The sequence below is a fragment of the Diadema setosum genome, chromosome 14, assembly GCF_964275005.1.
Source record: "Diadema setosum chromosome 14, eeDiaSeto1, whole genome shotgun sequence".
Lineage (NCBI taxonomy): Eukaryota > Metazoa > Echinodermata > Echinoidea > Diadematoida > Diadematidae > Diadema > Diadema setosum.
The window spans coordinates 2,853,937-2,877,137 of NC_092698.1; the positions used below are offsets into that span (position 1 = coordinate 2,853,937).

The window sequence follows — 23,201 nt, forward strand, 5'->3', positions numbered from 1 at the left end:
TGATATACGCGCAATCTGAAAACACGCACCTATAAGATCCTATACAAGACCATCATATATTTCACTTCAAATGCTGCCTTGTGTCACGCTTTTTGCAACAATTTACTCCCACTCAATCAGAATGCCCTTTTAAGAATTGTCCCTAAAGACACCAACATTATCAAGGCAAACAATGCAACACCACGGCTGGCGACACAAGTCTATCACGCTGTGTAAGTACGCTTGGTCTCAGCGGGACGACTCTTGCTCAATGTGTGTACCCCAGTACCTCAACTCATTCATGTACTGTTGTTGCTATAGCTGCGACCTTAACATCAACAGAGCGAAAGAGAGATAGGTAGGGATAGGGGGAGGGGGAGGGGGAGGGGGAGGGGGAGGGGCAACAAAGAGAGAGTGTTAGAGAGAGGAGGGGGGAGAGGGGTTGTACTAGTATATTGATTCACAGCTATGCTTGCAAACCCTTTTTTTTATACACTCCTCTTGCTGTGGATATGATGCTGGAAAGAAGGTATATATATATATATATATGAAGAGTTTGTTTGCAAAAACCGATAAGTCCATATTTGTCAAATAGAGATATTTGCGATTAAAGGTCAAGAAAAATAAAGAGAATAATAAGAAAAATTTTGCTTCTTTTTACCATAACTTCAAAAATGTACCTTTATATGTAATGACCAATATATCATTTAATAGGTATTATTTTGTACTTTATGACAGAAACCGTAATTTAAAATCTTCCAAAATGGACTTATCGGTTTTTGCAAACAAACTCTTCATATATATATATATATATATATATATATATATATATATATACATATATACACACACACTTGTATAAGGCCAATGGATGTTAAAGAGAGAGAAAAAGAGAGGTGGAGGTACAGCTAAGGTAGAAAACTACATGCTTCTTGGGCTTTCATGCAAAGATAATTACACACGGTGTGTCCTAAATGATGAAGCAAAGACCCAAGAAATCTCCCCCTGAAAAAAAGGAAAAAACCCCTTAGTGGAAAAAAAAAACAAACAAAACACACAAATAAACAAAAGATAGATAAACAAATAGACAAATAAGCAAGCTAACATCAAGAAGAACAATCCCCCGAATAACAAACAGGTATGAAATCAATGGTTTCATGACATTTGCTCCTGAGACAGTTATTGTTCCCATGAAATATCTGCACGCTAAGACAAACATAAAACCTATACCCACAAAATTCTCACACTTAATCCTCACATCAAACTACACCTCAAACATATCACAACCCTGACACGATACAAAGGAATACATAGGGTGTAAACCCTTTGAGCCCCTCCTCCCCCCCCCCCCCTCCCCACACACACACTTTTTTCACCCCGGAAGTGGCACCAGAAAAAATAGAATTTTTTTTTTTTTCATTGCAACTGATGGACAAATTGCCCTACATCGACGTAAATAAGCACTGAATTGATCAGTGTTTTAGTAGTAGCCATGATAGAAAATCATTGGCGTACATATTACTCGAGCAGGATTCGAACCTACGACCTCCTGATCACCGGACAGGCGTCATCTCTACTAGACCACCGAGCTTTGCCCAACAGCAAGTGTTGGTTCTAATCCTTATAGCATGCAGCGGGTATACTGCGTAATTATTCAAATTCATGAAATTCTTCCGTCGAGGTGTTTTTGTTTTGTTTTGTTTTGTTTAGCTTGTCAGCTGAAGAAACCCGGAAGTGGAATCAGAAAGTTGCCCCCTCCCCCCCCCTTTTTTTTTTTTTTTTTTTTTTTTTGCTTGTCAGCTGATGAAACCCGGAAGTGGCACCACCAGAAATATGAAGTGCCCCCCCCACTTTTCAAAACGTGCCGCCGGCCATGCTCTTAGTCCTCAAAGAGAATAAAACAGGAGCAACTGTCGCATGAGCAAATGTCGTGTCACCGAAAAAACACCATATCTGGGAATCATCTTGGGTAAAAAATATTTGTATTCTGACAGAAATGCAATTTGGGTGAAAATGTCTATTTGACTATACCGTCATTATGGAAGTAGATATAGAGACACGGCAGACTTATAAATTACTGAGGGGAAACAATAATTCATTAATTGACACAAACATTCCACTTTAACTAAGTCCAACCAGCAAAAAGCTATTAATGATCTCGTGCAAACAATGGTGGAACTGCGTTGAGATAAAATGTTCCTTGTAACACCTGTGTACACCGCTATTCTGGAGTTCGGGTCGGAAATGGCGGTGAAACTAAGTCAAGGCGGGTCCTGCGCTTTTTGTTCTTTTCTGAACTTGCCCTTCTGGTTTTCCTTTCTTTGTAAATGAAATAGATGTAAGTACGCCTGCAGAGCTCCCCCTCCTGATTCAATGTCACAATGAACGCAGCCTTTGGGGGTAAGTACTGAATTTATCTCCGCAAATGGCTCTGGAGGTAAGGCCCTTGAGCATGACGACAGAGGAATCTTCCTTTTTGTCTTTGAAACGCGAAGATAATGAGATCGCGCGAGTGTTCATTTCCGATGTTCATGTTCGGCCATAGCAACGGATCACCGGCGGAAGGATAAAACGGTTTATACGACAGCGGCGCTTCCATCGCAAATATTCAGGCAATATTCAACATGATCATATCAAAAGATCTGTACTTGTCATAGACTGGATTCAAAAGTTTCAATTTGGATGGATAAGTCGGACTCGCATTGGATTTTGAGATGAAACGACTGATCAAGTGTTTTGATGTCAGTGGACACTGCGTGTAGATCACGTGAAACACGGTCCCTCCAAACCGGGAAATAAGGCTGACAGGCTTTTTGTTTGTCTTGTGTCTGTGCTATTATAGCTTTCTTTATCTTTCCCTCTGCATGGTTAACTGTTTTCATCTCCCAAAAATAGTCACTCTGTATTTTAATCTTATTCACCCTCTCCCCTTTTCCGACTTTACTCTTCCTCCATTTATAGTTCTATGTCACTTCTTATGTTTATCATAATTCATTTCCTTATCCTTTTCTTGTCATAAACGGTTTTAATATATACATATATATTTTATAAAGACGATGAAGACAAACAAGTTGACATAATGCATTAGAATCCAACTTCATTTATTTGTAAACCAAATTTTCGACCCTTGCACGGATCTTCCTCAGGGTAACAGTGATATTTGTATTTGAAGCTCAGCACAGAAAAATAATAATAATAATAACAAAGAAACGCGCCTGGTTGTCAGCTTAGAGTTTGAGCTAGCAACCAACACGCACGGTTGTTAGCTCAAAATTTTGCACTCATGAAGATAGCGCAAATTTTGAGCTAATATATATATAATGAATATGCATGCATGTAATGATTATAATGATGAACATCGCTTATATGAGTATAGCGCATATAACATAATAGTCATAGTGTGTATGCCCCTATGCATGTATATATCTATACCTATTTCAGGTGGTCATCCTCAGAGAGACAGAGAGAGGTTTTGACGTCATGCTCAATGTCATTGAATCAGAGCAGGCGTCAATTAATGTCCACACTCATGGTTTCTACAGAGGACGTTTGTATCGAAGCGCGTAGCGTCCAGCGGGACACGAGTGTTTTTTTCCCCCTCATCGGACTCGCTGTAGATTCTTATTGCTGGGCGGAAATGATATTGAAAGCAATATATGGGTAGAAGGATACGCTGCTCCTTCCTTTGCCGCATTGATTCATGGAATTCGGGATGTGCACATCATTCATTTAGTATGAAATGTCATCTTTATCTTCATATTTACCCTTTCTTTGTAAAGAATGTAAAAATCTTTCAAGTGAGACGTGACGACATGTCAATGAAAATCATAATTCCGGTCAGTTCGAGGTTCTGCTATATATAGGCCCTATAGAGATATTGAATGAACGTACCAATAAGTCACAGATTTCACGTTTTTTCATCCTTATTTCACTTTTTGAGCAGCAATGAATGGGAGGGGAAGAGAAGACAGATGTGCCCCCCCCCCACTCAGGTGTACCGACTACTCTGAACTGATAAAAACAATGAACTTCTCTATCAACAAACTCTAGGGAAAAATTCAAATCATCATCATGATCATACATAATATATATGTGATTGTACTATACCCTCTTACGCGAAATGTATAGAAAGACGGAAGAGCTGCAGTATTTGTTTTATATATATATGAAAAAAAAAAGGAATCGCAAGATTTCTCATCTCAGCGCGCCCTATACTGGATTGTGTCGAGGGTTTGCGAGTGTGCTCAAAGTTCACGGCGTGCCTTTGGTTTGTAAACGCCTTGTCCGTAACCATCTGGCGGAAAGTTATAAATGCCCTGGTATTCGTTAGCTATTAATGGCGGATAATTTGTAACTTCTTCCTGTCAGGAAAGAAATAAATGCGTGTGTGCCTCTCGCAGTCGGCACTTATTGTCATCGAATCCAAGTATGAATTTTGAACATTTAACAGATTAAAAAAAAAAAAAAAATGAGTGCGCATGGCACTCCAGTCGTAAAGGCATCGAGTGTACAAGTGTTTTTGTGAACGGGTCACTGACAGATGTAATGGTTATCTCACATAAATAACTTTTATTATGACTATTGTAGAAAAGCTTTTCAGGCTTTGTGTCAAGATTTTACTGTTGTTTTCTTCTGTATTTTGAACGGTATGGCAGTGTTAATGTTTCTGGCACGCATATACGTACACACAAGAACACACACACACACACACACACACACACACACACACACACACACACACACACACACATTTACGTTAAAAGAAGATCATCGGTTTAGCTGGACAATATACTTATAAAGTAAACAATAAACGACTAAGGAGTATAAGGGAGAAATTTCATGCCCCAAGCACTGCTGCTGTGATGTTGGAAGAGGAAATTAGAATATGTCTGTAATTTTGGCCAGAAAAAGAGGGAAGCAATCTAGGAAAGCAGAATTTGAATGGACGGGTTGATGGACGAGCTAAGAGACATTGTGGCTCTGGAGGGGGGCTAGGCGGACGGACAACATCCGAGTGATAACAACGGGCAGTCTGCACGAGCTGGCGAAAATCGCGCAACGCGGGAAAGCGGAAGGGAACTCATTTCGCGGATCGCCTTAAGGGACGAATGAGGTCCCGATGACGGACGGACTATTGGAGGAGGAGCAAGAGGAGGAGGAGGAGGAGGAGGAGGAGGAGGAGGAGGAGGAGGAGAAGGAGGAGGAGGAGGAGGAGGAAGAGGAGGATGAGGACGAGGAGGAGGATAATTTTAGACTCCATTTTTTAAATATTTCTTTCTGTACTGTGATCCATTGTATCAGTGAACATTCGGGTGTAATTAGTATTCAGTGAAATGGCATTGCATTGATTTATCTATCGTATACCTGCAGCATACCTACAGCATTTATATATTATCAATCAATCAATCAATCTATCAATCAATCAATCAATCAATCAATCAATCAATCAATCAATCTATCTACCTATCTATCTATCTATCTATCTATCTATCTATCTATCTATCTATCTATCTATCTATCTATCTATCTATCTATCTATTTATCGCCCTGTCCATCTAAATATATTTATCTATCTATCAATCATGTCAATCACAACATTGGCCATCTCAAAGATAACGGCGATTATAGCAATGATGTACAAAAAACCCAAAACTAAAACAAAAACGCAACCGTGAAGCAAGACGACGTTTCGATGATCATGACGACAACGTTTGTGTCAAGACGACGTTGACGTGACGGTTTTATGTGACGACGGTTAATATAGATTATCTCTCTCTCTCTCTCTGTATATATATATATGTAAAGTATATATGTATATATATATATATATATATATATATATATATATATATATATACATATATATATATATATATATACTGTATATGCATACATGTGTGTGTAAATACTTATAATATAGGCCCTATCATCAAAATATTTCCTTCCATACGTTTTGCACATTTTAACGCAACGTGAATTTTAGACAAAAAAGCAGGGCATTTTCGAAACACCTCCTAAAAGTCATACACATCCACACACACACACACACACACACACACACACACACACTGAAATGAATGGGTACATAATACATGTATGTTGCTTGCCTCCAACCAAGCTGCCTGCGCTAATGATAAGTGATACAGCTCTTGTTACAGCGATTGAGGAAAGAGGTCGCATACGAGCAACTTGCAATTAGCTTGATTGGTGTATGTCAGCCAAGTGTAACTACAACCTTTCCAGCGGGCTAAATCAGTTTACAGACAGGAAAAAAAAATAACTGAAACATTTCTTGTATTTCCTTTTGTCCTTTTGGAATTCAGATAAATTTGGAACTGCTTTCCCTTATAAAAACATTGATATGGCATTTAATCAAACCTTCTACACAAGTTTTCTGATAGTCAAAGATATATACACCACAGATCATCATCGGTAATTAGCAAATGACGAAAAAAGAAAATGCAGCCGCTGCTACGTGTGAGGGTGACCAATCACACGCAACAACAAACACGAACGCGCCATCAACGCGACTATCTGTGTGTAGTAGCATGTGTCACTTTTCATTCCCCTGGACCTCGGTCCACGATCGTTTCAATCACAACATTGACTGTCTCAATGACGAGCGATGATTATAACAACGATGTAAAACAATTCCAAGCAAGAGCTCTGGAGACGACGATTCGATGACTTTACGACAACGTTTGTGTCAAGTCGACGTAATTTGAGCGCAGACGACGTTACGTGACGATTTTTATGCGAAGACGGTATACTGAAATTAGCGAACAAATAATCCTTTTATAGCATTTATAAGCTCTTGTGTGTAGATAAGTAAATACAAATGAAATAGGCCTACAGCAGATTAATCATTTCGTCTAATACTATCATTGATCAGTTCGGTTTGATCCTTGTACAGTTACCCTCTGGTTTCCTAACTAAAAGTGTAAGTGTGTTAGCTTACGCTGGAGTATAAAAACATTTATTATGTTACATTATACAGAATCAATCAAAAATACTTAACCCCCAGCATTTCATCATTTTAAGGGAGTAAATGTCTTTGATGTCCGAAGCCATATACTGTGTATGCAACTAGTGCTGCATTTTCGATAAAAATCTTTTCATGACTGCTCTTTCACGATGATTTTTCTTTCTTTTTTTTTTTTTCGTTGTCTAGATGAAAACTAATGACTGTCCCATTTGCTCTTGTTGGTTGGGGATTAATTTCTTGTTTTATGATTTTTTTTGCTTTGCTTTTGTTTTGTTGTTTTTGCTCTCTCTGTTTTTTCTTTAAACACAGCGTGTATTATCTCTCAAACCGTGTAGTTTTTATTTTTGTGAGCAACGATCAAGAAATGGATAGAAATGTGCGAGATAAAACACTGAGAACAAAATGCAGAAAACTCTCCTTTCTCAAATTACATCGTCGTTACTTTATGCATCCTGGCTGTTTCCACCAGCGTGAGTGTTATATACCTCAACAAGAGCATCCATAATACTTTATTACAAGAGCTACTCTCTTGCGAGGGGTGAAGGGGGGGGGGGGGGCAAAGCAGGAATCACTCCTTACTGTCTCATACACTTCTCATGAAATATCACAGAAAAGATTAAACAACGACTCTTTTTTCACTTACTCCGTACACTGAACCTACTACATGTAACTGTTTATGATGATTTTTTTTTTTCACGTCATAGCACGCTTTATATAGACGACCGAAGTCAATTGAACAAACAACTTAGCACACACTGCTGGACAAACAAGCCATAAATCACTGCTTTTTCAGTCATCACTCAACGTTCAAAAACAAACACCGATCGTGTAATTGCAGCGACTCTCGACACATTTATCAGGAATGGATTTCTTGGTATGTGTATTGTGCTTGCTCGCGCGCGCGCAAAAAAAAAAGAAAAAAGAAAATCACTCATTTTTATTTTTCTCAGATATTTGGGGGCGCACAGAATTCAAAAGGACATGAATAACGAATGACTCTTTTGTTTCAAGAGCAAGTTTGATTACATTTTTTCTGGGGGATGGGGGGGGGGGGCTGAGTAAAAATCAGCAAATTTATGTGAACAAACTAAATGGAGAGCTGCTCGATCAACACCTACATCACACAGAATTACTAATTTGTGTTACTCTCCAAAGTTCTCCAGTTCATAGCCTTCTTTTTTATGTGTCTGTTTTGATTCATAATGCCCCCGTTGTTCACCAATAAAGAATTCCTCCACAAATAAAGGATGACATTTTTGTCTCCAAGCATTCTAATACACTGTACTAACATCTATGGTTTTGCTGATGTAGAAAAAAAAAATCATTAATAACTGTCACTCAGTAAGGCAAGTTTGACAACAAGAGTCACACCAACAAACAAGCAACGTGTTGGTTGGAAATTCCCACACATTTATTCATAAGGAATTCTTCGCATATGTATGATTCAGACCATGTAGAAATTTAACGCAAATAATGTACATCTTTATAAACATAATGTGGTACACACATAGTAAATTGAAAACTACACAGTACTGTGTCTTACACATCATTCAGCCCAAGAAATGGGACCAAGTGAAATGATTACATCTTTCACAAGACAGAATCGATAAAAATAAGCATACATACCATTTGCTGTCTACAAAAACAAACATTAAAATGTTGGAGACATTATATATAAGCCAAAGTTGAGATGTGACTACCTGTTGGTCGAACATGAACAAGGGGATCTTCTCATACAAAAATGTCCAAACTTCAAAACCAAAATACAGGTATTTTGCAAATTATGATATTCCACAAGTTCTAAAAATAATTTGAATCAATTACCACAGAACCATGATAAACTTTTTGTGCAACTTTGATAGGTGACTAACATTGACAAAATAAGCAAAATATTCAGTTCTCTTTCATTTCTGTAGAGTTAGCTGATAGAAAGTTGGGTCAGCTGATTTTCCACGGCAAATGTAACAGTGGAATCGAGTTGATGTAAAGTTCTGTTTATGGTATTTTCTAATGTAAGTTTATTTTCCATGGTAGGCTCACCAGAGCAAGCCAGTTGTTTTTTTCTTGCTGACACTATTTGAATGTACACCGACATAATGGAATACAACAAAGTTTTGGTGAAAAAAAAAAAAAAAATCAAAAAGATTCCATCACTTTTACTTTTTTCTGCCTTGTGTTGTTCTATCTTGTTTTGGGTTGTATTGTTCACTTTTGACCCTACTGCCTAACTGCCAACTAAACACCAATGGAATACTTAATTGAACTGACATTAAACTGATTACAACAAAACTACAATAAAAATTAACAAGAGTGTTACATCACATGCTTTCACTGATCTTTATAATGAGACTTCTTGCTAAAATAATACAACATACATGTACATGTCAAACGGACATAAATCATTACTGCTTCCATATTTGACTCATACGGCAAAAATATTATATTCCAATTTCTACAATGATGAATACACTTCATGAGGTTCTTAGATATTCCTTTTCCTCTAGCAAACCAAGAAGGCAAAGCTTTCAAGAATTCAACCAAAGTCAAACCACATATGTATTACTGGTCTAAACCACATACAACGTACATTACTGATGTAAACCACAAATGGAATAATTATGGATTATCAGTGGGCAGCTGTCTTGGGCTGCTTGGATTTAACCCATGCCCGACAACATTCTGAAATAGCCATAGGCTTTTTATGGGACCACCACATTCCTGTAGGTAACGAGTGAAAAGGGGAATGCACCTGAAAAATAAAGTTTGTGAGAAAAGAAGCAGAGAAATACCAGGAACAGAACAATAAAATTTTGAGCAAATTCAGATCAAAACTCACAAAGGTATGATCTTTTGAAGTTGGGATCAATCAAATATAAATTGTCAATTTTGCAATATCGCATGCAAGCTCACCCTCTTCTATGCTCTATACTATGAAATAAGGCATTTTCATTTTCCCCATCAAGAATATTTTGAATTTCACATGCACCTTTGATAAAATCATGTAAATATTTGTCTACACAACCCTTGTCAATGACAAAATGTATTTCATCATTAAATGATGAAAAAAAAAAAAATAGACATTTTACGGAATTTTATGCACAGGGCTAATGGAAGGTGTGCTCATATACTGCATGAAAGAGTTTTCGTGCTTAGTTTGATAGGTTTACTTGAAATCAGAATTTGGTCAAATTTTCACTATCCTGTTCTCATTTTTCTTGTGCTATTTAAACAAACTTATGTTTTCAGGGTTGACTTCCCCTTTAATATGACTGAAATCGTCTTTTTCTTTTATGACTGATGACGCAACCATCAAACAGTCCAAGTGGACTTTTGTTGTTGTTGTTGTTGCAAACATCTGTTTCAAGGGGGAGTGGCTGAACTGCATTTTGAACAGTTTTATATATATATCATGCATATTATTGACTACAAAAAAGAAACAGAATGTTTATACAAGTGGCTAACAGCTGTCAAATATTGAAACACCAGCATGGATGGCGACATTAAGAACTGGTAGGACTATTGTTTTTTTAGGACTTTTGCTCATCAGGCATAATGCCTACCACTGGACTGACTAAAGTTTGGGTGTACGAGCCATGGACTAGTGTAATCCTCACTAGTACCAAAAATAGCATTGGACAGGTACAAGGAAAGGAGAGTGTACTGGAGTGGAAGACTACCCAATTCTGTATCCGGGCTACACAATCAATCATGTGACAAAGTGCGCAGCAGTATCTACACAAAATTGAGCCCATGGTCACAACTCAGGTACAAGGCTGCAGCTATCTGTGACTGGTTCAAATCCTTCATACCAGGGAAAGGTTAATAATCCAGGCATACTTTCACTCAATAGATGGCCGATTTTCATTTGCTTCTCGCCCGAAAATAATTTGCATGTCATGCACACTGTTTGTGCATTCTGTATTTTTTGTATTGCAGTGTGCATTATTGGTGTTGTTGTTGTTTTGGTTCTAATGGCGTGTATCACTCAGGATTGATTATTTACGCCGGTCATGCAGTCATGTCATGTGTATTAGTCTTGTTCAAGGACATTGCTGTTTAATTTCAGTGCTCCAACAAGACTGCAGGAATGTGATACATAATACAGTAAAAAGTAAGAATCAGCAGATACTGTATACTCCACAGACTGCAAAAAGGCAACATAGAATGTTTTTAGAATGCTGAATTATCATTATTATCATTTTGTTTTTCTCTGCACATCACCTATGTTTTTCAAGGAAGAAACGTACGTCTCGGACTATCATTCTACAAACTTTATTATCCCCCAGTCTTTTGGCAGGGCACTGGCTCGTTATCTAAGCCTTGGAATACTCGGCATACAACCTTTTTTGTTAATTTTTTTGCAACCATTTTTTGTAACCAGCATTTGACCTACAGCTCGCTGCAAATGGCAACAAATCCATTTTGCATGCCTTCTACTGAAAATTGACATTTGAGTACAGTTCTCTGAAGGTTTGCTTGGTGAGAGGTTCTATGTCTGTTGGTTTCTGGTGTACCTTATACTGTAAAAAGAGGAATGTAAGCATGCATTTTAATTCCATGAAATTTGTGAGAGTCAAGATTCCCAAAATTAATAGCACGCGAAAGTTCTTGTCTGCACTATATTTTGTTAAATGCCAGTTACAATTTGTGAAAATTTCACACCATGAAAAAGGCCATCAGCTTCAATTCTCTAATTATTATTTCATGCCTTTACAGTAAATTCTTTCTCAGATGAATGCTGTCCTGCAAGAAAACCTCTCAAATGACTTTTTGACCTCTGCAATTTGGTCCAAACGTCCTAATATACATCCTGACAAAGACCAGAGTATACTGGTCAAAATATTATTTGAGTAGATCCTTGTCAGAACCACACACTCATCCCAGAGAGAATTTATGCAGTGCTCCAGAAACTTACGGAGCTGGACATAAAGAAGGTCACATACAAGCACAAGTGAGATTTGGGTGAAGTTCTATAATAATGAAAAGAATCACACTAATTTCCAGTTACATTTTTGGCACACTCCGTGTACCCTCTGGCTTTAGGACCACAGAACTTACACGTACCAGGTAAGAGATGCATTATAAAGATAAGTAAAAGTACAATTTTTCTGAGAGGATGAAATCTTTAAATCTGCAATTAATCTTGTTTTATTTTAGAATAGAAATGCAATTAAAGTTCATCTGTTGGGATATAAAACCCAGCCTGAAATAGGGCTTTCTGTTATTCAATTGTTTTGCTGGGCATCAAGTTCATCGCATGACTGATCAATACCACCTCAGCATTGGAAATCAAGAATAAAGTAAATTGCAGGTATTTTTTCTCTTCAAGTTCAATTTACTAAAAAAAAAAAAAGAAAAAAAAAAAAGGCCCCACCACAACAAATATCCAAACGTGATGCATGCTTGGATATAAAAAGCCTTTACAAGGAAGACATTGAAGAGAAGCTGTGTTGAATGAACTAAAATTCCAGTACTATAAATTAAATTTGCATTGCGTATTTATCGACCAGTCACATGGCTACCTCTCTAGGTTGGCCTTCTGTATAGCATTCTGTACGCTATTCCTCAGAGTCTGTATCACCTGCCTCGGGTTATCACTCTTCATTATCGCACTGCCTGACACAATCATGTTGGCACCAGCCTAGAAGGAAAGACACAAAAATAACATGAGATCTATTCACAATTGTTTGTACTGATATAGCAGGGTACCAGTAAAGAGTAGTTCTCTTTTTTTTAACAACCAACCCTCTTCTTTTCGAAGAAGATATTGAAAATAAACAATATCATAAATATAAATCCCTTCTAGATGTTGAGACACTCAAGCAGCACAGGCCTGTATTAGAGCTCAATCAGTTGACCCTACTATGTTTGCTTGGGCTTTCACAATTATATACATGATAAATGTATAAATATAATACATAACTATGAATCAAGCTTTAGAGAGACATCATATGGACAAAAGTACTATATTAAGGACGCATGTGAAACAACATTATATCCCATTCAATGGCATGCTTTACTGCTTACATTGCTTTTACACAATAGGCGTTTTCACATCAGCCCGATAAAAATCCAAGCTCGAAATATTTTCCGCGATTGCGAATTAGAGCGCTATTTCATTTCTTATTCACATCAGCCCGAAGAGGGGGTAGCCCGAAAAGTTAGAAATTTTAAAATAGCTAATTCGACAGCTGAGTATGTGCAAACAGCATCAGTAATGTGTGTGCCCTCTCAAAAATTCCTCATGATTTTTGTGCAGTTTGCCTCAGTCGATCGGGTCACACACGCTAGGCATGATGGAATTCATCGCGCTAATTTCTCGAGTGGTTTTCACATTATCAAATAGCGTGCTACTATCCCGCTATTTCAGAAATTTCCCGAGTTGGAGTCGAGAAATTTTCTCGATCAGAGCGATACAACTAGCGCGTTAATTTGTGTTCACATTATCAAATAGCGCGCTATTTCGCTATCGGGAAAATTTCCCAAGTCAGAAAATAGCGCGCTATTTCGAAACATCGGGCTGATGTGAAAACGCCTACTGTCTCCCTGAAGCTGGATCCAGAGTTATAAATATACATAATAAACATGTATATCACTGAATTACACACATAGCATTTTTTTTTTTTTAAACAAAGCAACCAGAGACACAGCTGAATGGACTGAAGTAAAATGGTGCTCAGTGAATCTGATGCAGTATAAAGGGAAACAACTACAGCATTTTTGCATTTGATCGAAATACATGATGGGCAATGTGCCTTGTGCCTTCTGCTTACTCTACATGACAGCCTAGATATTGCGTCTTACATTTTTTTTTTTGACATGATAAAGAATGTTGAACAGAAATGACTTAAATATTCTGCTTGTAGGTCCATCTTCACTTCATCCCTCCCTCCCCTTTCCTATTTCTCATCCTCCACTCCCCTCTCTTTCCTCTTCCCTATCTCTCCCCTTCCATCTTTTGCTCCCCTTGGTATTTCTCTCTTTGCGCTCCCTATCTCTCCCTCCTCTTGTCTTTTCAAGCCCCAGCCCCTTTCCCCCAAGATACCTATAGCACGGCTCAACATTAACTTGTCTTTTGGTGGCCCATTTGGGCCACCAAAAATCATTACATTTCATCTTTTGGTGTCCTGACAATGAAATTCAGCAGTCCAAACTAGAAATATCACTTAAGGTGATTAATACCCCCGCCCCGTAACGACAGTCTTACCCAAGGAATGATCTTTCCTTGATCTTCTGCCATTTAAATGCCGTTACCATGGCAACGCAGCTTCCGACACGTCCGAAAAATGTCTTGCACATCTTCCCACCAAGACTATTGTGTGCGCCACATTTCATAAGCTTTTGTCAAAAACTGAGGAAGTAGTTCAACCCACAAGATCTTTCCTTGATCTTTCGCCATTAATATGCCGTTACCATGGCAACGCAGCTTCCGTCACGTCCAAAAAATATGTCTTGCACATCTTCCCACCAAGACCAATGTGTGTGCCACATTTCATGAGCTTCAGTCGAATACAGAGGAAGTAGTTCAATAAGCAAGATCTTTCCTTGATCTTCTGCCATTTATATGCCGTTACCATGGCAACGCAGCTTCCGACACGTCCGAAAAATATGTCTTCCACATCTTCCCACCAAGATCAAGGTGTGTGCCACATTTCATAAGCTTTGGTCAAAAAACTGAGGAAGTAGTTAAATCCGCAAGATCTTTCCTTGATCTTCTGCCATTAATATGCCGTTACCATGGCAACGTACTTTCGGGTACTGTCAAAAAATGCGTCTTGCACATCTACAACCAAAGGCACACATCTGTACCAAGTTTCATGGAAATTGGACAAAAACTGAGGAAGTAGTTTGCAACACAAAATTTTCCATCATTTTGGCTCATAATATGTGAGCTGTTACCATGGCAACATACTTTTTGTCACTGTCAAGAAATGTGTCATGCTGACCTATATCCTAAGACAAACATTCAATATGAATTCCATGAGAATTGGAAGAACACTGATGAAGCAGTTTTGCCATGAAGCATTTTGCCCTATATTTTACCAAGAACATGCCGTTACCATGGCAACGCACTTTTTGCCACTGCGGAAATATGTGTCTTGCACATTAACATATTTAGATGAACATCTGTTCCTAATTTCATAAAAAATGATCAAAAACTGTGGGAGGAGTTCGCGACGCAAGATTTGTACCCATTTTTGCCCATAATATGCCGTTACCATGGCAACGTACTTTTGGGTACTGTCAAAAAATACGTCTTGCACATCTACAACCCAAGGCACACATCTGTGCCAAGTTTTATGAGAATTGGTTGAAAACTGAGGAAGTAGTTCGCGACGCAAGATTTGCAACGGACCGACCGCCCGACCGCCCAACCGACCGCCCGACCGCCCGCCCGACCGACCGCCCGACCGCCCGACCGTCCGCTGATTCCTATATACCCCCTTCAAACTTCGTTTGGCGGGGGTATAAAAATGAAGACAAACTTACAGATAAAAAGTTTTTTTTTTTTTTTTTTTTTTTTTTTTTAATAAAAGCTTTAATATAATACAATAAAGGCAGATAATTATGTGAAATCTGGCAGATAGGATTAAGTGCTTCAAATACCACATAACTGTGACTATGAAGTAAGATAGAAAAAACAGTACGAAATGGAATAATTTGGTGGCCCTATAAGGCCTATCAGGCTACCAAAACAAATTATTTCTTCAAAAGTGGTGGTCTAACATCTATTTTTGGTGGTCACCATTAAATGTTGAGCCTTGCCTACATGGAGAGAGTCCATCCCCATTTCTCTACCAACCTCAGCAGCTGTATCAATGGTAGCAGGTCCAACTCCGCCATCAACCTCGATATCAAGATTCTTGTACATGGCTCTCAACTGCTTCACCTGCAAATGATCGGCGAAAAGAAATCCATCATGTCTATCTCTGGTCTGTATTACCCCACATAATGATATATACAGGGACAGAATAATAACAGAAATAACTGCACAAATTGCATACTGTAAAACATGATACTTTAGCGGCATGAAATTTTCACGCATTGGAGCTGACGACACTTTTCACGGCATGAAATTTTTGTGAAGTGCCTCTGGCATTCAAGTGCCTCTGGCAGACAAGAGCCTTTGCATGCATTTTAATTTCACGAATCTTGGCTCTCGCGAAATTCGCGAAATTAAAATGCATGTGAACATTAGTCGTTTTACAGTATGTGCTTGTATGTATGTCCTTGTCATTTTCTTGTGTAGATTGGCGAGTTAGCACAATGGGTCAATATCACTCCAGAAAGTTTGTGAAATTTCAGAAAATTGTGCTAGAAAGAGTTAGGGTGTATATATAGATAAACAGATAAACAGAAAGGGGACATGTTGGGGGATTTGAACTGAACTCAATTGAATTTCAATTATGATTTGCTTTACACAAGTAAGAAAGCAATGCCAGAGTCCCCTTCAAAGCACTACACAATGATGACAAGCAATGCTAAGACAGACATTGTCACTCCTATTCCAAATGATTCTGGTTTTATGGCTGACCTTTGACATCATGTCCACCATGAATTTCTGTCCCCCGAAGCCTGGCTCCACCGTCATCACCAGAACCATGTTTACATCCTTAATGTATGGCAGTATGACGTCAATTGAGGTAGCTGGCTTTACTGCAATGCCAACCTGGGAAGATAAAGGCGACAAAAGAAGGCGGCGTAGATCAAATGATCAAGGGACTATACAGTACTGGTTGAGGTGGGGATTCATGTTTTGAACATTCCTAAGTGAGATAATGAGAAACCTCTTATGAAAGAAGAAAGAGCATGTAATTTTAAGAAGGATTCAACGTTTATTTGATGAAAATTGGTTTTCAAATGGCCGAGATATCCAAAAAAGTGATAATAATAAAAGGCGACAGGCCACGCCTTTTATTAGGATCTCTTTGTTTCACCTTGTTTTTGGATATCTCAGCCATTTCAAAACTGATTTTCATCAAATAAACTTTTCATACCCCATTGCATACTCTTTGACATCTCATAGAGTGATTTCTGAATATCTCACAAAACGTTAAAAGCTAAATCCTCATCTCAACCAGAACTGTACACACCCTTTAAGCAGTGCCTGAAATAGCTCAGCAACCACCAAACTGGAATTTGAAGAAAAAAAAAGAGGAGGTAACATGGAGTCTTGAAAACAATTTTAGGAGATGAATTATTCATTATGTGGGAACACTGCGTCGAAAACATTTAGGCGGGGAGTGTCAAAAATAATGCATTCTGATTGCATTTACATGTGAATCGACATATTCCGCAACCACAAGTTCCTGATAACAAGATAAAACAACCTTGATAAAGAGTGCATATAAATTATGACTATTAAATGCATTTAACGTCTATTCAAAATAGATATATTCTTTTGTTTCATATGGAGATATGTCCAAGTGGTTGGAGCTGGATTTTAGGAGGATCTTTAAAGGTACTGTTTACCATTGGGAGTGGTGATTTAAATAATATTCGGTTATCACATTTTTCAATTCAGATGAATGAAGTCAGAATTTTCTGTATTGAACATAAACAAATGAAATACAGAATATGTACAGTCATTTCTTTTTTCAACACAATAAGTCATACAGTGTGTACATTTGATGCATATGTGTAGGTCAGTTGTATCACAAAACATTCCACCATATAAAAATTTTGCAATAAAGCCTAAAATATAAGGAGATATCAGTATTTTTCTCAATAAAACATGTTTGTAAATGTAGACGGTTTATTCTAGAAACAATTTTATTATGACTATTGTTCACATTTTGTATATTTACCACGACTTAACATTGATTATACTGATAAACATGTTTACATTGGTTGTTTCTATCCCTAACTCACATGTTGGAACTATTTTGAATCACAAAAGCTGGGTTTTTTGTTTCATCTGCAAATGGTAAATAATGCCTTTGAGATTTAGGAGTAAATTGAAATTCTATGTACATGATTGCTGCTGTCTTAAGGAAGGACAAGTCAGGAACCCATACCTTCATGCCTGCTTCCTTGATATGTCGGATGACTGAATTGGGGTCATCGGTTGCCTCCACATGGAAGGTGTACTGGTCAGCACCGGCACTACTCATTGGCTCAATCCACTGGTCAATGGGCCCAAGAAATACATTGTATGTGTAGGAGGGGGAGGAGGAGAAGTAGAAAAGAACAGAAGGGGGTATATCAAAGGTGGGACATCTTGCAGTTTGCACAAACTGTCACTGAGTTTGCATTTTGTTTGAAGAAAACAACAACAACAACAACCTACTTATGTAACTCTGTAACTCTCTTTGAGAACTAATGGAGAGTACAACATTTTGGCTCTTCTGATTTTTATGACAGTTTTGCATAATGTTAAATTTGCAATGAAGAACCATACCTAAGAAATGAAAAATAAGGATTTCCCTCTTTTTAATATGGAGAGTTAGCAAAGAAACATATTGGAGATGCTTTACTTTGCATTCATGTAACAGGAGGTAATACATGTATTTGGGTGAGTTGTTAATCTTGCGATATAAGTCCACTTACAATTTTTTCAAAGAATTGTAAATTGCAAAATAATGGAAGATATGGTATAAACAATATTTTCAGGGTGGCAAGTTTGATGTCCACACACTGGCATAGAATTGCCAAAGCAATCTACTTGCCTCTAACATCTGCTAAAAAGACTAATACCTTAAAACAGTCCATCGGGAAAACATTTTGGTGCCTAATTATACAAACACTGAACTTTACCTCCATGTGGCATTTTTGTGGATGTCTGGATGATTGTGGAAGAGAGTTAAAACCTCTATTCAATAGGATAGTTTTCATCCAATCAAATTTTTAAGTCTGGCTCACCTTCTCTGGATTTAGAACCATCATGTGCATGTCTGCGGGTAAAATAATGCAAGAACCTGGTTTAGTTCATCCTGAGGAAGACATACAGTGTAGTGTGTTAACCTGTAGAGGATGGACTGCTTTTGCTACAACACACATTTCCCATAGACACTTGCCCGAGTATACTAGGGTCTTGTCCTCAACGGGTTAAGTTGGTAATTCATAACAAGCACAGCCCACAAAAAAGAGATGAAAACACTCAGTTCAGTTTCATTCAGATATTCTAGAAAGAGTTTTATTGGTATACTTGTTTATAATACAATCAATAGAGTAACATTCTAATTGTCCCCATTTTTCGTAATGGCTGTACTGAATATCACCAGTCATTCTTGACTGTGTAAACTGGTAAAGATACCACCATTTTCTTTACTGCTTTGCCCTTGGATGTTGTATTGGGTAACATGAAACATCATCAGGACTTAAAGAATGTGCCACAACTTATTATTTTATCCAGTAAAAATAGTGAAAGTTTGAATCCCTGAAACACAAACACAGGTCATCATGTATAACAAGGAAGTAATAGAAAACCAACATGAATATCTTCTAATCTATTAAATCTGTAGGCTAATACAGCAATTAATGAAATTGGTAAAAACACACATCTTTTCCCAAAGTTAATAACCATGACTTGTTAACATTTACGTATCTGTACAATATAACTACTGTGATATAGTTACACTTTGCAGAACATCTCTAAAACACACAATTATAATAATAACTGGAAAAGCACTCAAGAGTGTATACCTCCGCCAAGCAGCTCATTTCCAACCATAAACACATATAAGTTGTAATTCCGAGAACAGCCGTATTTCCCAATGACAAAGAATTATATCTAAGGTCTCTACCTTAGCTTCTTGCTGCGCCTCGAACGCACGCTCAGTCCATGTTTGCGCACCTCAAATACGCGCAGCTTGAATTCCCTCATTTGTTGGCCCTATTTACCGAATGATAAACAATCCTTCAAAAGATAAAAAAATCCTAGAACCAGATGATGATCCGTATCACTACCAAATTTCATAAGCTCTTTATCAACTTTTCCTGTAAATCTAAATCTCATCTACTGACTACATTTTTAGCTATTTTTCAAGCAGACAGACAAATAAACAAACAACACCAACGCAGGCAAAAATATAACCTCCTTGGTAAAGCTAACAATAATTCTGTATAACCAGAAATTTTTGTGTGCATCTTAATTTCCCATATTTCGTGAGAGCCAAGATGCACAAAATCAAAATGCATATGACAGTTTTTGTCTACACTATATGCATTGAATGCCAGTGGCAATTCACGAAAATTTCATGCCATGAATATTACTTGTTTTACAATTACAGTAATAACAATGATTCTCATTGTCATTATTCTACTACTTCTACTAAAAATAATGATTGTAAGAACAGATCCTGCATCAAGAAACAGGCAGCATTCCCTTCAGTTTTGATCAGCCTCGTATTACCGTTACTTTGAAGGCAAACCCATTCTTACATATGTTTATAACGATGTAAATAAATTCATACTATATCCAAGAGACTTTCTTACAGCACGTTGGTGGTCTGAGTTTTTTTTTTTATTTATTACTAACTGCTCTGGCAGTGTTAAAAATTATTTTGACAAAAAACACAAGTAAAGATTTTCAAGCTAAACACATCAACACAACTGGTAAAATTCGGATTCCTAAATTGACTGAAATATTGTAAAGAAAATAAGAAAACAAAGTTTCTTACCAAAGAAAGCTTTTGTGATCTTCTCCCTCAAGCACTGGACTACAGGGTGTCCAAAAGTCAAATTAGGCACAAAGTGACTGCAAGAAGAAAAAGATACAAGCACGGAAAACATTCATATATTGATCACATTCAATTGGTGGAATCTTGTTATAGCAATGTTGAATATATCGTGATAACTGATACAATGAGGCAATATTTCAATCCCTGATAGAAAGATGTACCCTATATAACGAAGTAATCTCATTGGTCCCTATAGGCCAGCTCATTATAGTAAGATTCCTCTTTACAGTGTATGTGGTGGTACTCTGCCCTACTTTGGCAAAGGAAGCAAGTGACATTGTTATGGATATTGACTTTTTTATTGATTTGGCATATTTGAGGCATGCACTATTTAACTGAAAAATCCAAAAGTTACAATTTTGGCCTATTTCTGAGATATTTGGGTGGCAAAAGGAAGCAAGTGCACAAAATTGCATGGAAAAATTGGTAAAAGGAAGCAAGTTACAACCTCATGATATGATTGTCACTTGCTTTCCTTTGCCAAATCATTTATATTTACACACAATCTAAAATACTTTGACAAAAGGGAACAAGTGACATCCTTATGATATGATTGTCACTTGCTTCCTTTTGCCACTTTTTCTTTTTTAAATGTTTGCTACAAATCTATACTTTGGCAAAAGGAAGCAAGTAACATTCTCATCATATGATTGTCACTTGTTTCCTTTTGCCAGATTTTTTCATGTTTGCTAAAAATCTGAAATACTTTGGCAAAAGGAAGCAAGTGACAACCTCATATGACATGATTGTCACTCGCTTCCTTTTGCCAAGTTATTTATATTTGCACACAATCTAAAATACTTCTGCAAAAGGAAGCAAGTGACATCCTTATATGATTGCTACAAATCTATAATACTTTGGCAAAAAGAAGCAAGTAACATACTCATATGATTGTCAAACGCTTTCTTTTGCCAGATTTTTCATGTTTGCTACAAATCTATAATACTATGGCAAAAGGAAGCAAGTTACATAATAATGAATTTCTATGAGAATATCCAAATTCTTCGAATTGTCATTTGAATGCATCACCACATGACTTGCACGAATACCCACATTATTTCTTTTCACGAATTTCCATGTTAAAGGGCCTACCCAAAAACATATTTTCTTTATTTGTAGCATTTGTACTAGATGTCACTTGCTTCCTTTTGCCAAAGTAGGGCAGTACTGTCCCCCTAGAAATAACACGAGTATGTAATGTTAACAATATAGGTGGAAAACTAAGTAAATCACATAAGGCAAGTCAGGATGGTGTAAGTACGTTGTTTTGTGCTATTTGGTAGAATGATTGTTCAATAATGGTAATCGTCTTAAAATATATTAATTTAGGCATTGCATTCTTAGACTGATACATCCACACAGGAGATATTTTCTACGCCACTTATAGAGTAACAGAGGAATTCCAGACCAGGTGTGGGTTAGTCTGAAAAGAAAGAGTAAGATGTTACAAGCACAACAGTGAAAATTTGATCAAAATTAGACAAAACTTAGGGAAGTTATGAAATACTGTGAAGTCTCACTTATTCTCACACGTCTCACTTATTCTCACCATAAAGTTCTTGAACAGTCAAACCAAATAGCAGGTAGTGAGTTGATGATGTTATCCCCTCACAACTTGCCATATCTAGTTAGTACATAAAATCTTGAAATTGCCAGGTTTTTAATTCAAAAGCGATCGTGTCCCAGTCTCAAATCCTAATAGATTTCTGTATGTGACTGACCAATATTTTCAAATTCTTCAACCAGGAATAACAAATATTTTACACTTTTGATATTTAGAGCAGAAGACTGAATTTCTTTTTCCATTTTTTTTTTTTGCTACATAATCAATGGAAACTTGGAAGGTGATGACATTCTCAGTTTATTCATTTGCATTTTTTTTATCAACTGTTTGAGAACCATTTTGCAAATCTTTAAAAATTCCTGAAGTTCCCTACCTTTAATCCGATTCTGTTCAATTTTGTGACTGTAAAATGACACTCGTTCTTTTCAGACTAACTTTTAGTGGTCAGGTCAATTGGACAGATTCCCATGCACATATCTTATTGAATCAATTACCCATCCATGACATCCAGGTGAAGATAATCTGCACCACTGTCCATCATGCGCTGGCACTCGTCCGCTAGGGATGCCAGGTCAGAGTTCAGGATGGATGGCCCAATTTTGCATTCGTAGTGTGCACTGGCCATGATGACACTTCTTTGAATGAAGACCTTGTTGCTGGGTGCCACTGCAGGGAAGAAAGAAGGCACAAAACAAAAATACAGTAAACCTTGTGTCAGTCAACATTAATAAAAGAAAAATCACCAGACAACAAAATAGTCACACACACAAAAAAAAGGAAAAAAAAAGAAAGAAAAATTACTTCTTAAGAATTCTTTGTGCATATGTTAGCAGCTCGGGGCTCGGGGACTACCCGCAAACATCTGACTACCTGTTAACAAATCTCTAAATGTTAACATGATTTCTAAGCTCTAAATGATCAATTCTTGTGTTCATTGCTTGGCATAAGACAACAGGTTGTATTTCCACTTCTTATGTATGTTATCTGTGTT

General features: G+C 37.4%; 1 protein-coding gene across 1 annotated transcript; it reads right to left on the bottom strand.

Annotated features, from left to right (window-relative positions):
- Positions 1–10,016: 10,016 nt before the first annotated feature.
- On the bottom strand, positions 10,017–22,873 carry LOC140237462 (ribulose-phosphate 3-epimerase-like). The gene is made up of 7 exons (XM_072317390.1): positions 22,705–22,873; positions 20,587–20,663; positions 18,827–18,858; positions 17,983–18,090; positions 16,500–16,634; positions 15,768–15,854; positions 10,017–12,605 (listed from the first exon to the last, which is right to left on the bottom strand). The coding sequence occupies exons 1-7, from the start codon at positions 22,833–22,835 to the stop codon at positions 12,483–12,485; spliced, it is 693 nt and encodes a 230-aa protein (XP_072173491.1). The 5' UTR covers positions 22,836–22,873; the 3' UTR covers positions 10,017–12,482.
- Between the last annotated feature and the right edge of the window lie 328 nt (positions 22,874–23,201).

Coding starts and splice junctions, on each gene's coding strand:
- LOC140237462 (XM_072317390.1), bottom strand. CDS start 22,835: ATGGCCAGTGCACACTACGAATGCAAAATTGGGCCATCCATCCTGAAC. Junction 18,091..18,826: donor TGGTTCTAAATCCAGAGAAG/GTGAGCCAGACT, acceptor CCCATTGACCAG/TGGATTGAGCCAATGAGTAG. Junction 15,855..16,499: donor TGGTGGACATGATGTCAAAG/GTCAGCCATAAA, acceptor GATCATTTGCAG/GTGAAGCAGTTGAGAGCCAT.